Source organism: Oncorhynchus nerka, linkage group LG8, assembly GCF_034236695.1.
Source record: "Oncorhynchus nerka isolate Pitt River linkage group LG8, Oner_Uvic_2.0, whole genome shotgun sequence".
NCBI classification, from domain to species: domain Eukaryota; kingdom Metazoa; phylum Chordata; class Actinopteri; order Salmoniformes; family Salmonidae; genus Oncorhynchus; species Oncorhynchus nerka.
Window position 1 is genome coordinate 38,518,294 of NC_088403.1, and position 17,509 is coordinate 38,535,802.

At 44.8% G+C, this 17,509-nt stretch overlaps 1 protein-coding gene across 1 annotated transcript; it reads left to right on the plus strand.

The window, feature by feature from the left end:
* Positions 1 to 16,951, plus strand: LOC115133260 (transcription intermediary factor 1-alpha-like). Its single transcript, XM_029666312.2, is given in 18 exon segments — positions 1 to 799; positions 954 to 1,072; positions 3,363 to 3,510; positions 3,690 to 3,822; positions 7,934 to 8,050; positions 8,179 to 8,293; positions 8,436 to 8,582; positions 8,759 to 8,873; positions 9,007 to 9,440; positions 12,422 to 12,553; positions 12,687 to 12,813; positions 12,943 to 12,997; positions 13,147 to 13,279; positions 13,405 to 13,540; positions 13,543 to 13,771; positions 14,362 to 14,569; positions 14,759 to 14,914; positions 15,359 to 16,951. Coding segments are annotated over 18 exon segments (3,423 nt in total). The 5' UTR covers positions 1 to 510; the 3' UTR covers positions 15,989 to 16,951.
* Positions 16,952 to 17,509: the final 558 nt, after the last annotated feature.

Sequence of the window (17,509 nt, forward strand, 5' to 3'; positions counted from 1 at the left end):
TCGGAGTGCATGCTGGGCACTCCGTGTGTGTGTTTTTTTGGGGGAAAGAATGTTTTGCTTGTACAGATGGTAGCTAGCAATTTCCATTGATAGAAGTTTGTATTGCACGTTTATTGTACAAAATTACTATTCGGTGAACTCTACTATTGTTCAGTTTCATTGACACTAGGCAGCTATTTAATAACTAAATTACGTCATCCTTCGTGGTACCAACTGTGTCATCTAGCTAACGTTAGCCATCTAGCTTCCCAACCGCAGAGTTTAACACTTTCAATTTGTGATTTTATACTAATGTTGGCCAAACCTGCCATTAGTGTTTAATTTCGGGAGGTAGTATTATGTAGGAACCATGAACTTTGCTCAAGCAAGGCATATGCCCAACTGATTTCGACTGTAACAGACTGCAGAGAGACTAGCTAACATTAGCTAGTATCCGCTAACTAGCTAACAGTGACTGGTTTCCAAGCACTCAAGTCCATCTTGAATAGGCACAAAGCAAAAACGGAGACAATGGATGAGAGCCCAGAAGCTGCTGTGGACAACGATGACCTTGTTATTATAGTGGAAAACGAGGCAGAGAGCTTGCCAGCTGAAGAGGAGAGGGCGAAACAGCTAGGAGGTAGCATCGGTCTCATGGACACTTGCCCTGTCTGTAAGTTGAATTTCCACAATCGAGAGCCGAAACTTCTGCCATGCCTCCACTCTTTCTGCAAGAAGTGTCTTCCACCCCCTTCAAGGAACTTAGTCAACAGTGAACAACGTCGCGACCCGCAACTTCAAGCGGACAACTCGAAACCACGTGAGATCCGTCAGTTTGTTTATCGGGAAGTTGATAACTGTACTGAAGTGCAGGATGATCATTGCAACTTTTCATTAAAATGCAGATGTCTTTTGTAACTTGATATTAGAAGATATCTTACTCATTCCTGTGTATGTTATTCCCCTGGCTCCAGTCAATGTGATCCGCTGCCCAGTTTGTCGACAAGAGTGCTGGGAGGTGGAGGTGCTGGATAACTTCTTTGTGAAGGACTCTGTGGAGGTTCCCAGCAGCACAGTGGAGAAGACCAGTCAGGTGCGTTAATATTTGTTACCAGTTAAAGGGTGACAAATGGTACACTCGAGTGGGGAAAACATTTTTCAGATGGTGAATCCTGGTCTGTTAAGGTCAGGTAGTAAGTGCTTACTGACCGAGACCCAGGACACTTACCGTGCCTTCAGAAAGTATTCATACCCCTTTACTTATTCCACATTTTGTTGTGTTACAGCCTATTTTTTCTCACCCATCTACACACAATACCCAATAATGACAAAGTGAAAACATGTTTTTAGAAGTTGTTACAAATGTATTCAAAATTAAATACAAAACTCAAATTTTTCATTTATTTCACCTTCATTTAACCAGGTAGGCCAGTTGAGAACAAGTTCTCATTTACAACTACGACCTGGCCAAGATAAAGCAAAGCAGTGGGACAAAAACAAGAGTTTCACATAAACAAACGTACAGTCAATCACACAATAGAAAAAGCTATGTACAGTGTGTGCAAATGTAGAAGAGTAGGGAGGTAAGGCCATAAATAGGCCATGAAGGCGAAATAATTACAATTTAGCATTAACACTGGAATGGCAGATGTGCAGATGATGATGTGCAAGTAGAGAACAAATATTAATTCCAGTCATTGGCAGCAGAGAACTGTAAGGAAAGGTGGCCAAAATAAGTGATGGCTTTGGGGATGACAAGTGAAATATACCTGCTGGAGCGCGTGCTATGGGTGGGTGCTGCTATGGTGACCAGTGAGCTGAGATAAGGTGGGGCTTTACCAAGCAAAGACTTATAGATGACCTGGAGCCGTGGTTTTGGTGCCGAATATGTAGTGAGGGCCAGCCAACGAGAGCATACAGGTCGCAGTGGTGGGTAGTATATGGATGGAGCTTTGGTGACAACATAAGTATTCACACCCCTGAGTCAATACTTTGTAGAAACAGCAAGTACACCTGTGAGTCTTTCTGGGTAACTCTCTAAGAGCTTTCCACACCTGGATTGTGCAACATTTGTCAATGATCCTTTTCAAAATTCTTCAAGCTCTGTCAAATTGGTTGTTGATCATTGCTAGACAACCATTTTCACGTCTTGCCATAGATTTTCAAGCATATTTAAGTAATAACTTGAACTCGGCACTCAATGTCTTATTGATAAGAAACTCCAGTGTCGATTTGTCCTAGTGTTTTAGGTTATTGCCCTGCTGAAATGTGAATTCATCTCCCAGTGTCTGGTGGAAAGCAGACTGAACCAGGTTTCCCTCTAGGATTTTGCCTGTGCTTAGCTCGGTTTATTTTTTTATCCTGGAAAAACTTCCCAGTCCTTAACTATAACAAGCATACCCATAACATGGTGAAACCACCACTATGCATGACCATATGGAGAGTAGTACTTAGTAATGTGTTGTATTGGATTTGCCCCAAATAAAACACTTTGTATTCAAGACGAAATGTTAATTGCTTTGCCACATATTTTGCAGTATTACTTTAGTGCCTTGTTGCAAACAGAATGCAGGTTTTGCAATATTTTTGTTCTCTACAGGCTTCCTTTTCACTCTTGTCTATTAGGTTAGTATTGTGGCGGAACTACAATGTTGCTCCATCGTCAGTTCTCCTATCACAGCAATTAAACTCAAACTGTTTTTTAAAGTCACCTTCGGCCTCATGGTGAAATCCCTGAGTGGTTTCCTTCCTCTCCGGCAACTGAGTTAGGAAAGACACCTGTGCCTTTCTAGTGATGGGGTGTATTGACAGGCAAAAGTGTAAATAATAACTTTGCCATGCTCAAAGGGATATTCAATGTCAGCTTCTTTTTTTGTACCCATCTACTAATAGAGGTGCCCTTTGCAAGGCATTGGAAATCCTTCCTGTTTTTTTGTAGTTTAATCTGTATTTGAAATTCACTGCTCAACTGAGGGACCTTACAGATATTTGTGGGGTACACAGGAATTCATTCAAAAATCATGTTAAACACAGAGTCCATGCAACGTATGTTAAGTACATTTTTACTTCTGAACTTATTTAGGCTTGCCATAACAAGAGATTGAATACTTATTGACTCAAGACATTTAACCTAATATAATACCACATAATACCACTTTGACATTATGGTGTATTGTGTGTAAGCCAGTGACAACAAATCTCTATTTAATCCATTTTAAATTCAGACTGTAACACAACAACATGTGGAAAAAGTTGAGTGTGAATACTTTCTGAAGGCAATGTATACCATGTCACCACTGAAACGTTGCCTTGCATAGGACTAAAATCATGGATTCAAGCAAAAGCCAGTTCTTGCTCATATGTTCTCCCTTCCCTATTTCCAGGTGTGTATGAGTTGTGATGACAACACCGAGGCCACGGGGTTCTGTGTGGAGTGTGTGGAGTTCCTGTGTGTGACGTGTATTGAGGCCCACCAGAGGGTCAAGTTCACCAGGGATCATACCATACGGCAGAAGGAGGAGATGTCCCCAGGTAGCCTACTCTATGAAAATATGTGGCTTTCTGAATTGTATACTGTAAGAAAATATAATGTCCAGGGCCAAGGAAGGTGGTAGGTACAACAAAATCTATGAAACCAAATCACAAATGTGTAGACAGGTAAATGCATAGTGATTTATTTTGTTATATGCTAAATTCTTGTCTTATTCCAGAGGCTGTGGGTGCGTCCTCACAGAAGCCAGTGTTCTGTGACATCCACAAGCAGGAGCCCCTCAAACTGTTCTGTGAGACCTGTGACCGTCTCACATGCAGGGACTGTCAGCTGCTCAAGCACAAAGACCACAAGTATGACCACATTATTTATTCACCCTTTGTTTCCAGGTTAGTGTCAGAGAATCTCTTTTGTCGTGCTTAGCTACCTTAAAGGGATACTTTGGGATTTTGATGATGAGGCCCCTTATCTACTTACCCAGAGTCAGATGAACTAGTGGATACAATTCTTATGTCTCTGTGTCCAGTATGAAGGAAGGAAGTTAGTTTCGCAAGCCAATGCTAACTAGTGTAAGCGCAATGACTGGAAGTCTATGGGCTTCTGCTAGCATGCTGTATCTGCTAGCATTAACTGGAAGTCGCTCTGGATAAGAGCATCTGCTAAACGACTTCAATGTAACGAGACCTAGCTATCGGAGGCCTGGGTTGAAACCTTCAATAGTCAATATTATGCTCAAACTGGTTCTATATTTTGAAGTATTGTTTTTGTACCTGTGCTTCATGTGTTGGTATTAATCCTCTGTGGGAATTTTCAGGTGAACAAAAAGGAGAGCAGTCGTTGATAATATCAATAAAAATCCATCTGGTTTATTACAAGAATTCAGGGAGAACACCTCTAATTATTCATTAATCACATAGCACCGAAGGTTCTGTAAACACAGCCCAAGAGGCTTGTATAGGAAGTCACATCAACTGCTACAGAATCTGTCTCTCAGATAGATACATTACATTATCAGTGTGCCCTAGGCTCAGTCAAACTTTAAGCATAACATTCAACACGGGCAGACATTTGATACTAGCATTTAAACAGGTCAAAGGTCGGAACATCAAATCAAATCTTATTTGTCACATACACATGGTTAGCAGATCTTAATGCGAGTGTAGCGAAATGCTTGTGCTTCTAGTTCCGACAATGCAGTAATAACCAACAAGTAATCTAACAATTCCAAAACTACTGTCTTATACACAGTGTAAGGGGATAAAGAATATGTACATAAAGATGTATGAATGAGTGATGGTACAGAGCAGCATAGGCAAGATACAGTAGATGGTATCGAGTACAGTATATACATATGAGATGAGTATGTAAACAAAGTGGCATAGTTAAAGTGGCTAGTGATACATGTATTACATAAGGATGCAGTCGATGATATAGAGTACAGAATATACGTATGCATATGAGATGAATAATGTAGGGTATGTAACATTATATTAGGTAGCATTGTTTAAAGTGGCTAGTGATATATTTTACATTTCCCATCAATTCCCATTATTAAAGTGGCTGGAGTTGAGTCAGTGTCAGTGTGTTGGCAGCAGCCACTCAATGTTAGAGATAGAAGCTGTTTTTCAGGCTCTCGGTCCCAGCTTTGATGCACCTGTACTGACCTCGCCTTCTGGATGATAGCGGGGTGAACAGGCAGTGGCTTGGGTGGTTGTTGTCCTTGATGATCTTTATGGCCTTCTTGTAACATCGGGTGGTGTAGGTGTCCTGGAGGGCAGGTAGTTTGCCCCCGGTGATGCGTTGTGCAGACCTCACTACCCTCTGGAGAGCCTTACGGTTGTGGGCGGAGCAGTTGCCGTACCAGGCGGTGATACAGCCCGCCAGGATGCTCTCGATTGTGCATCTATAGAAGTTTGTGAGTGCTTTTGGTGACAAGCCGAATTTCTTCAGCCTCCTGAGGTTGAAGAGGCGCTGCTGCGCCTTCTTCACGATGCTGTCTGTGTGAGTGGACCAATTCAGTTTGTCTGTGATGTGTATGCCGAGGAACTGAAAACTTACTACCCTCTCCACTACTGCTCCATCGATGTGGATATGGGGGTGTTTCCTGAAGTCCACAATCATCTCCTTAGTTTTGTTGACGTTGAGTGTGAGGTTATTTTCCTGACACCACACTCCGAGGGCCCTCACCTCCTCCCACGCAGTCGTGGGTGAACAGGGAGTACAGGAGAGGGCTCAGAACGCACCCTTGTGGGGCCCCAGTGTTGAGGATCAGCGGGGTGGAGATGTTGTTGCCTACCCTCACCACCTGGGGGCGGCCCGTCAGGAAGTCCAGTACCCAGTTGCACAGGGCGGGGTCAGGACCCAGGGTCTCGAGCTTGATGACGAGCTTGGAGGGTACTATGGTGTTGAATGCCGAGCTGTAGTCGATGAACAGCATTCTCACATAGGTATTCCTCTTGTCCAGATGGGTTAGGGCAGTGTGGTTGAGATTGCATCGTCTGTGGACCTATTTGGGCGGTAAGCAAATTGGAGTGGGTCTAGGGTGTCAGGTAGGGTGGAGGTGATATGGTCCTTGACTAGTCTCTCAAAGCACTTCATGATGACGGAAGTGAGTGCTACGGGGCGGTAGTCGTTTAGCTCAGTTACCTTAGCTTTCTTGGGAACAGGAACAATGGTGGCCCTCTTGAAGCATGTGGAAACAGCAGACTGGTATAGGAACTGATTGAATATGTCCGTAAACACACCGGCCAGCTGGTCTGCGCATGCTCTGAGGGCGCGGCTGGGGATGCCGTCTAGGCCTGCAGCCTTGCGAGGGTTAACACGTTTAAATGTTTTACTCACCTCGGCTGCAGTGAAGGAGAGTCCGCATGTTTTCGTTGCAGGCCGTGTCAGTGGCACTGTATTGTCCTCAAAGCGGGCAAAAAAGTTATTTAGTCTGCCTGGGAGCAAGACATCCTGGTCCGTGACTGGGCTGGTTTTCTTCTTGTAGTCCGTGATTGACTGTAGACCCTGCCACATACCTCGTGTGTCTGAGCCGTTGAATTGAGATTCTACTTTGTCTCTATACTGACGCTTAGCTTGTTTGATAGCCTTGCGGAGGGAATAGCTGCACTGTTTGTATTCGGTCATGTTACCAGTCACCTTGCCCTGATTAAAGCAGTGGTTCGCGCTTTCAGTTTCACGCGAATGCTGCCATCAATCCACGGTTTCTGGTTAGGGAATGTTTTAATCGTTGCTATGGGAACGACATCTTCAACGCACGTTCTAATGAACTCGCACATCGAATCAGCGTATTCGTCAACATAAACGTTTTCAATATATTCATTCAAGAAAAGTCACGCCTTGGGAGTTTTATTGAAGACTTAGTTGTTAGCTATCTGTCTAGTTTTGCATGGGAACACAACTCAAGGGCAGAATACAGGGCCTTATATGCGCCGCGGAAGTTAGAGTAACAATGATCCAAGGTTTTTCCAGCCCTGGTTGCGCAATCGATATGCTGATACAATTTAGGGAGTCTTGTTTTCAGATTAGCCTTGTTAAAATGAACATTGATGAACATCAATTTATACTTAACAAAAATATAATGTAACATGTAAAGTGTTGGTCCCAAGTTTCATGATCTGAAATAAAAGATACCATACATTTTCCATATGCACAAAAAGCTTATTTCTCTCAAATTTTGTGCACAAATTTGTTTATATCCCTGTTAGTGAACATTTCTCCTTTGTCAAGACAATCCATCCACCTGACAGGTGTGGCATATCAAGAAGCTGAATAAACAGCATGATCATTACACCGGTGCATCCTGTCCTAGGGACAATAAAAGACAACTCTAAAATGTGCAGTTTTGTCACACAACACAATGCCACAGATGTCGCATGCAATTGGCATGCTGACTGCAGGAATGTCTACCAGAGTTGTTGCCAGAGAATTGAATGTTCATTTCTCTACCATAAGACGCCTCCAATGTTGTTTTAGAGAATTTGGCAGTATGTCAAACCGGCCTCACAACCACAGACCACATGTAACCACGCCAGCCCAGGACCTCCGCATCCGGCTTCTTCACCTGAAACTGAGGAGTATTTCTGCCTGTAATAAAGCCCTTTGTACAGATGGTAGCTAGCAATTTCCCTTTGGCTCTGCCCCCTGCCCAGTCATATGAAATCCATAGATTAGGGCCTCATTTATTTTAATTGGCTGATTTCCTTATATGAGCTTTAACTCGGTAAATTTGTTACAACAGATAATTATAGACTAACAGGTGTGACATGACTTAATTAGATATGGTACTTAAACATATGTGGTTAACTCCTGTTTCCCTTCCCCAAGGGAACGCATCTGTCTGTCTCCCAGCACATACTGTCATGTTTTTTACACATCAATCCATATCACCAGTAAATCAAATACAGAAAAATAATTACTCAAGTAATTTCCCATTACACTCTGCATATCTTGTCTCTCCAGTTACCAGTTCCTTGAAGACGCCTACAGAAACCACAGGCAACACCTGGAAAACATGACGCATCAGCTACAGGAGAAGAGGAAAGCCATAGAAGAAGTGTCCAATTGCATCAACAATGGGTAATTTATTACATGCACTAAACATGTGAACTAAACTCATATGTTACGTACATAGACATGTTCAATAGCATGACTGACTACAGGCAAACTCATAATTTCCTGCTTTTCTACTATCTTTATTCTTTCAGACTCCAGCAAGTCGATGAAAACCGCAAGTCTGTCACCAATGAGATAAAGAAGTCAATTTGCAACTTGATCATGGAGATCAACAGAAAGGGAAAAATCTTGGTCAATCAACTTGAGGTATGCTTGTTAAACAGGACATGAGCAATCACGTCATTCCAACACATAATAAAATAATGTACACTTCTGCTGACATGGCGCTAATCACACTTTGTAAGCATATTTGTAAGTAGCTTTGTGCTAATCATGGTGGTTGTGTCAGACACTGACGAAGGACCATGAGGTCGGACTAAAGAAACAACAAGAAGATGTCAGCCACCTGACCAGACATCTAGATCACGTCATCAACTTCACCAAGTGGGCCACAGCCAGTCACAGTGGCACAGCTCTCCTGTACTGCAAGAGACTGGTAGGAACCATGACTCTCACTAGGGAGATCGATTTATTTTCACCTACCTTTTAATCCCAATGTTGACCTAAATTGTTCAGACAGTTGTGTAGAAATTCACATTGAAAACTGAATTTGTGATTTTCATAAGCATTAGACTACTTCAATTTGAGTGATTCAGAAACCTTTTCTTTCAGATTCTTTGCCAAATCCATTACCTAATGAGGGCCAACTGTAACGCATCCATCGTCCCTCAGAGCTCAGTCCGCTTCCAGTGTCGCTCCGGTTTCTGGGCCTCAAATGTCGATCTTGGTAAGAACGCTAAAACTTCAGTTCTGACGGATACTGTAGGCATAATTCAAAATGATCCCCATGATGTTAAATGCAGACTTTGTTGAATTTTTGTTGAATTTTTTTTTTTTCATGTTTCTGTGTATTTCCTAAGGGTCTTTGGCAGTAGAGAGAATCCCTGGTCGGCAGCCCAGTTCCATGCAGCAGGGCTTCCCTCCTGGCCACCCCAGCCAGCCTGGCCCTGGCCCCAGAGGAGAGGGCCCTCCTGGGGCTTTCCCTCCAGGCTCCTCCGCCCACCAGCGTGGGAGCACCCTGGCTCAGCTCCAGCTGCAGGTAGAGAAGCTTGCCCAGCACCCAAACAGGGCTGGACAGCCCCCTCCCAACCACTGGTCCTGGTACCAGCAGGGTCTGAAGCTCCCAGGGCCAGGGGGCCCCCCTCCACAGAGGCCCCACCAGGGGGGTTCTCCGTCGCAAGGTCCCCCCAACATGGTCCAGATCCAGCAGCCGGGCCGGAGTTACGGGCCCCAAACCCATCCCAACCCCAGGAGCCCCACCTCTATGCTGCAAAACGCAGGATTCCCTCCTCAGGTATTTGTGTTATTCTTTAAAAAATATGTATATATTCCTTATCCCTTTTTAAGTTGTAGATTTGCTCTTTGTTGTTATCAGACAGTGTACAATGAGACTGAGCCACTGAGAACATGCTATTTCAGTTGTGATAAAATGGAGACAAGCTGATGCAAAGGCACCAGTTATGATTCTTTTTTTTATTTCACCTTTATTTAACCAGGTAGGCTAGTTGAGAACAAGTTCTCATTTACAACAGGTCGCAGTGGTGGGGTTGGTATAAGGTGCTTTAGTAACAAAACGGATGGCACTGTGATAAATTGCATCCAGTTTGCTGAGTAGAGTATTGGAAGCTATTTTGTAGATGACATCGTCGAGGATCGGTAGGATAGTCAGTTTTACTAGGGTAAGTTTGGCGGTGAAGAAGGCTTTGTTGCGGAATAGAAAGCCGACTCTAGATTTGATTTTAGATTGGAGATGTTTGATATGAGTCTGGAAGGAGAGTTTGCAGTCTAGCCAGACACCTAGGTACTTATAGATGTCCACATATTCTGGGTCGGAACCATCCAGGGTGGTGATGCTAGTCGGGCGTGCGGGTGCAGGCAGCGAACGGTTGAAAAGCATGCATTTGGTTTTACTAGCGTTTAAGAGCAGTTGGAGGCCACGGAAGTGTTGTATGGCGTTGAAGCTCGTTTGGAGGTTAGATAGCACAGTGTCCAAGGAAGGGCCGGAAGTATACAGAATGGTGCCGTCTGCGTAGAGGTGGATCAGGGAATCGCCCGCAGCAAGAGCAACATCATTGATATATACAGAGAAAAGAGTCGGCCCGAGATTTGAACCCTGTGGCACCCCCATAGACTGCCAGAGGACCGGACAACATGCCCTCCGATTTGACACACTGAACTCTGTCTGCAAAGTAGTTGGAGAACCAGGCAAGTCGGTCATTAGAAAAACCGAGGCTACTGAGTCTGCCGATAAGAATATGGTGATTGACAGAGTCGAAAGCCTTGGCCAGGTCGATGAAGACTGCTGCACAGTACTGTCTTTTATCGATTGCGGTTATGATATCGTTTAGTACCTTGAGCGTGGCTGAGGTGCACCCGTGACCGGCTCAGAAACCAGATTGCACAGCGGAGAAGGTACGGTGGAATTCGAGATGGTCAGTGACCTGTTTGTTGACTTGGCTTTCGAAGACCTTAGATAGGCAGGGCAGGATGGATATAGGTCTGTAAAGGTTTGGGTCCAGGGTGTCTCCCCCTTTGAAGAGGGGGATGACTGCGGCAGCTTTCCAATCCTTGGGAGTCTCAGACTATATGAAAGAGAGGTTGAACAGGCTGGTAATAGGTATTGCGACAATGGCGGCGGATAGTTTCAGAAATAGAGGGTCCAGATTGTCAAGCCCAGCTGATTTGTACGGGTCCAGGTTTTGCAGCTCTTTCAGAACATCTGCTATCTGGATTTGGGTAAAGGAGAACCTGGAGAGGCTTGGGTGAGTAGCTGTGGGGGGAGTAGCCAGGAGGAAGGCATGGCCAGCCGTTGAGAAATGCTTGTTGAAGTTTTCGATAATCATAGATTTATCGGTGGTGACCGTGTTACCTAGCCTCAGTGCAGTGGGCAGCTGGGAGGAGGTGCTCTTGTTCTCCATGGACTTTAGTGTGCCAGAACTTTTTGGAGTTGGAGCTACAGGATGCAAATTTCTGCCTGAAGAAGCTGGCCTTGGCTTTCCTGACCGACTGCGTGTATTGGTTCCTGACTTCCCTGAACAGTTGCATATCGCGGGGACTATTCGATGCTATTGCAGACCGCCACAGGATGTTTTTGTGCTGGTCGAGGGTAGTCAGGTCTGGAGTGAACCAAGGGCTATATCTGTTCTTAGTTCTGCATTTATATCATATATATATCTGTTCTTAGTTCTGCACTCCATTTTGAATGGAGCATGCTTATCTAAAATGGTGAGTAAGTTATTTTTAAAGAATGACCAGGCATCCTCAACTGACGGGATGTGGTCAATATCCTTCCAGGATACCCGGGCCAGGTCGATTAGAAAGGCCTGCTCGCAGAAGTGTTTTAGGGAGCGTTTGACAGTGATAAGGGGTGGTCGTTTGACTGCGGATACAGGCAGTGATCGCTGAGATCCTGGTTGAACACAGCGGAGGTATATTTGGAGGGCCAGTTGGTCATGTTGCCGTCTATGAGGGTGCCCTTGTTGATGATTTGTGTGAGATTGAGGGCATCTAGCTTAGATTGTAGGACTGTCGGGGTGTTAAGCATATCCCAGTTTAGGTCACCTAACAGAACAAACTCTGAAGCTAGATGGGGGGCGATCAATTCACAAATGGTGTCCAGGGCACAGCTGGGAGCTGAGGGGGGTCGGTAAGCAGGCAGCAACAGTGAGAGACTTATTTCTGGAGAGAGTAATTTTTTTAATTAGTAGTTCGAACTGTTTGGGTATGGACCTGGAAAGTATGACATTACTGCAGTAGACCACAACTCCTCCCCTTTGGCAGTTCTATCTTGACGGAAAATGTTATAGTTGGGTATGGAAATCTCAGAATTTTTGGTGGCCTTCCTGAGCCAGGATTCAGACACGGCAAGGACATCAGGGTTAGCAGAGTGTGCTAAAGCAGTGAGTAAAACAAACTTAGGGAGGAGGCTTCTGATGTTGACATGCATGAAACCAAGGCTTTTTCGATCACAGAAGTCAACGAATGAGGGTGCCTGGGTACATGCAGGGCCTGGGTTTACCTCCACCTCACCTGCGGAACAGAGGAGGAGTAGTATGAGGGTGCGGCTAAAGGCTAAAACTGGTCGCCTAGAGCGTTGGGGACAAAGAATAAAAGGAGCAGATTTCTGGGCATGGTAGAATATATTCAGGGCATTCATTTTTACTGAGTTGTGTTATTGTCTGTAGTAATCCTTGGTTAGCATTTTCTTGTCATAATTCGCCTACAAATCGCAAGACTTGTGAAAAATGATTGCCTCTGACTTTTGTGCCATTCTAGTCTCTGAGGGATCTCATCCACAACTCCAGCTTTCCTCCCAAACCAATGGATGTGCTACAGGGTACCTCTCGCTACTCTCATGCACCCCCTCCCAACACAGGACCCATCAGCACTCAAGCCTCTATACACCAGGTACATGCGGTTTCCTGTAAACTGAAGCTGAAACTCATTATTTAATATATTTACATGTATTTTATGTCTCTATGGTTGTGTATTTGCCACACACACACACAAACGAGAAATGGAATACTCTGGTTATTTTCAGCGTAACATGATGGAAGCCGCACAACTGAGGAGGAGTGACCCCAGTGGAGCTTCATCATCATTATCCATGCCCAACCCCAGAGCTAGTTATGCTCCGAGCCTAGCTACTGTCTTCCCAGACAGACATGGTAGGCGTCTCACCCTCACACTTCCCTCATTTGTTACATTTAAAACAAACATAAAATATATTTAAATGAGCTATTCATGCCCAATCATAATTTATTCTCAATAAAACCCCTTTCTCTTTCTCTCCTCAGCACAAGGAAGACAGAATTCCCCCATGTCCAAATCTTCCTCTGAAGCCAACGTAGGGTAGGTGAACCACACTCCCACACTGTCCTCTTTACACCCCACACCAAGGTCACAGTATGTACCTTTTGGTGGATGTGTTCCTGGCTGTAATATCTGTACCATTAGGTTGATGTGTTCCTGGTTGTAATATCTGTGGTTCGGTGTTGAAGGTCTGCTTCCTGGAAGCGCACAGAGCCTAATGCGGCGGCTCCCCCCTCCTCAGCTAAGCGGAGGCGAAGGTCATCCCCCGGACCAATCATCGTCATCAAGGACGAACCAGAGGACGATGACGAAGTCAGCTTTGTATGTATGACTACGTTTACACACACTCTGTGTGTCTATCTCTGTTTGCCTTTGAAAGAGGTATATTGTATACAATCATGTATGAAAGATGATATAATCTCCCTAGTCTCTCTTCCATCCTCCAGGTGCAGTCTAGTGTTGGAGCCTCAGCCAGCCTGCCAGACAGCAGTACAGGCATCCAGCCCAAGCCCCAGCAGCAATCTCTCCCAGCACCCATGGTGGAGCCCCAGCCGGAGCCGGAGCCCCAGCCGGAGCCCCAGCCGGCCCCAGCCCCCAGCCGGAGCCCCAGCCAGAGACCCAGCCAGAGACCCAGGTAGAGCTAGAGGCAGACCCCCAACCAGACCCAGAAAAGGCCCCAGGTGTCCCTGAAGACGACCCCAATGAAGACTGGTGCGCTGTGTGTCAGAATGGGGGAGAACTGCTCTGCTGTGACCGATGTCCCAAAGTCTTCCATCTGAACTGTCATATACCTACACTTAGAGAATCTCCCAGGTAATTAACACCTACTTTTAAATGTGTATGTGCTACTCACAGCTGCACCGTCCTGCCTGCTCTGCCTGTTAAATGTAATACACCTGGGCCTCCCAAGTGGCGCAGTGGTCTAAGGTACTGCATTGCAGTGCTGGCTGTGCCACGAGAGATCCTGTTTTTTTTTGTCCAGGTTCTGTCACAGCCGGCCGCGACCAGGAGGCCCAAGGGGCGGCTCACAATTGGCCCGGGGTCGTCCGGTTTAGGGGAGGGTTTAGACGGCAGGGATGTTCTTGTCCCATCGCGCACTAGCGGCTCCTGTGGCGGGCCGGGCGCAATGCCCGCTGGGTTGTGTTTCGGAGTAAGCACGGCTCTCAACCTTCGCCTCTCTGAGTCCGAACGGGAGTTGCAGCGATGGAACAAGACTTACTACCAATTGGATAGATACCATGAAATTTGGGAGAAAAAGGGCAAAATAAATAAATAATTAAAAATGTAATACAGCTGTCTCTGAAGGGTGATTTATTTAGCAGTACTTTGTAATATAAACTGGGGTTATTGCAATATTGAGAGACTGCAATATTGTGAATTCACTAACCCCCCTATGTTTCCAGTGGTGAGTGGTTCTGTTCGTTCTGTCGTGACCTGACCAGTCCTGAGATGGAGTATAACCCAGATAGCCAGGGAGAATTGCCAGCCATGAAGGAGGAGCCAGGATCAGAGGGATTCCCTCCAGTTGATAAAAGGAAATGTGATAGACTGTTGCTCTGCATCTACTGCAACGAGTTCAGTACAGATTTCCAGGAGCCTGCCTCACCGTCGGTAAGACTGCAATTACCAACTGCCCCATAGAAAGTTTTTGCTCTGTAGTTTTAATTAAATCGATACGATACGACTTTGTCTATTGAATCAGAAAATTGTCTTAACTCTCAATCCCCAAACACCATGCCATTCATTTTGGTTAATTTATCACAGTTAAGTAATGATGGTTCCTCCATCTGATATGTCCAGTCAATCCCAGAGTATAAGGAGCTGATTGAGACTCCAATGGACCTGTCCATAGTGAAGAGCAGGCTGGAATCTAAGGAGAGCCCGCGTTACTGCAGTGCTGAGGAGTTTGTCAAGGATGTCAGGCTCATATTCAGGAACTGTGCAAAGTATTACCAGGTACGGCAAGACTACACGACACACAATATGACGAACTTGGAATGGATTATTGTGTTTGCGTACAACACTAGAATTATTTTTATTTTTTTGCATTGGACCACAACTGAATATGCCCTGGTTTCCCAGACCCAAGTTAAGCCTATTTAGAATGGACTAAAAGTATGCTCAATGTCTAGTTGAATAGTTAATTTAGGTCTGGGGAAACCAGCCCAAAATGTGTTAACAGAATTCAGACAAAGACACTACACTTCTGTTTTGTTTAATTAGATAGATATACATAGCATACAGTAATGTGCATGTTTTCCTATTTTATTCCGTACGACAGTGCTTTCGCTTCTGCTTTCGCTTCTGCTTTGCTTGGTCTTTGAGCTCGGGTAACTGTAAAGCACTTTGTGACTAATACTGATGTAAAAAGACTTCATAAAAGTTTTGTTTCATTGACAGGCAGACACTGAGGTGGGAGGTGCAGGACTGAGTCTGGAGGAGTACTTTGAGGAGCAGCTGAAGTTCCTCTACCAAGACAGGAGCTTCCCTGGGGGCAGAGAGGAGGGCATGATACCCCCTGTGGAGGATGAGATGGAAGAAGGGATGGAAGACGATGGGATGGCTCCTAACGAAGGGGATATGCCCCCTGTCGAGGACGACCTAACACCTGTTGAAGAAGGGATGCCTTCTATGGAGAAAGAAGGAACTGGAGAGGGGATGGATCCTGTGGAAGGAGAGATGGAGGAAGAAGGGATACCTCCTTTAGAAGAGAGCATGGAAGAGGAAGAGACTTCTCCAGTGAAAGAAGACTCACTACCTTGTGATGCTACTGAACCAGTAGATCCATCAATAAGGGGTGCATCATCTCCCAACCTTTCCAGCAAGGAGGCTCCCCAACCCCTCTCAGATACTCCAGACAACCCTCCCTGCGAGGAGGCCCCCCAACCCCTCTCGGATACCCCAGACAACCCTCCTGACTCCCAGGGCACCAGCACTGCTGACTCCCAGGACACCAGCCCTGCTGCAGGCTTAGCCACAGAAAATGAGGGGATGACTGAAGAAGTGAGAGACAAAGCAGAAGAGGAATGATTCTTGTTCTTCCACTGTAAATTGGATGGACAATAAAGCTTTTTGAATTATCTATAGGATCTGTTGTCTGAAAATACAGGGAGACCTCTTTGCTGCATCATACACTTTCTGATATGATTTGCAATAATAATAAATAAAACAGAGAAACCCAGGATGTATAACGGGGTACAGAGATGGACAATGAATGCACAAATGTTTGTCTTGTTACAAAGCAATGTAGCTACATGTATGAACTAATAATGCACAGACTGTTCTGTCTGCTGAGATTGAGAAGTTAGTCATGGTGTAACTGATTAACTTTCTACAATAACAATCTTAAAACACAAATAATGTCCATTATTGATAAGTTGTCTGCAATTTTCCATGTTGGCTTTTGTAAAGATGAATGCCATATAATACTGTATATTTATAATAATGTAAGTTTATTTATCCAACTCTAAAGGAGAAATAGCTGCAAAGACCGAACTACATGAAAACCATAGCCCTACATCATATCTTAACTCTGGTCAATTATTTTTAACAGACATTTTTATGTGTAGTTGTGTTTGTTATAATTTAGTTAAATTATAGGCTACTCTTGTTCAGAATTTTTGTGAAGGAGGTATTCTGAAAGGTAGACTCGGCGATATAACAGATGCAAAAAGTAAACTGCATCGAGGGTCAATTTCAGCGACAACAAAGAGCGTGAGGCTCAACTTCTCTGCTGTTTTGGTGCCCTGGCTACCGTGAAGCCAACTGTGCACATGAGCAGATACTGTGTGAGGGCGAAGCCTAGCATCTACTCATCTCAATATCTGATGTGCTGCTGGTGGCAATGTCATTTCGCAAAGTCTACCTTTAAGACTGTTCACTAGATTTACAGGGATGCAAAATGTAAATATTTTTCTCAGAATGAACGTGCAGTGTTCTCGAATGGTGCTGCTTGCTTTTTGGCATGTAAAGAGAACCAAACTGTTCCCCTCACTTTTCCTTGTTGCATGTTTTCTTGTTGCCTGGCTACCCTGACTTGGTCTGCCGAACACTACGCCACACCCACGGACGTTAATTTCTTCTCCACTATCAATCTGGATCTAAGTACCTCCCCAACCCTTCACCGAATGCGAACACATTCGGGGCCGTCTGATTGGTCCCGAGACCGATGGGTTGGGCCAGAGCCAGAACACACGTGGGTAAAGTGTCCAGTTAGAAAATGTGTAATTGACTTTAATACTCTGATTGGTTAGAGATGATCCAATCGATGAAGACTTTGTTTTGTACAACGCCCCTCATCCCCACCACAAGACTTCAATAGATGCTGTAAAGAGGTCACTGGAAAGCAGACTGGGGGGATAGAAGAAGGATGCCAGGTGCCCATTCAACAAATTTGATCTAACAAAGTGGATATTCGTCAAATCCGTCGTGATTGATCTATTGTAACAGGCCCACTGTGGTTACTAAAGTCTGATTTGGCTGTTTTCGCTGCATAACGTTTAGAAGTAGTCCCTTTTCAGGTTTAGACGTGACTGCTAAATGCTAACTCCT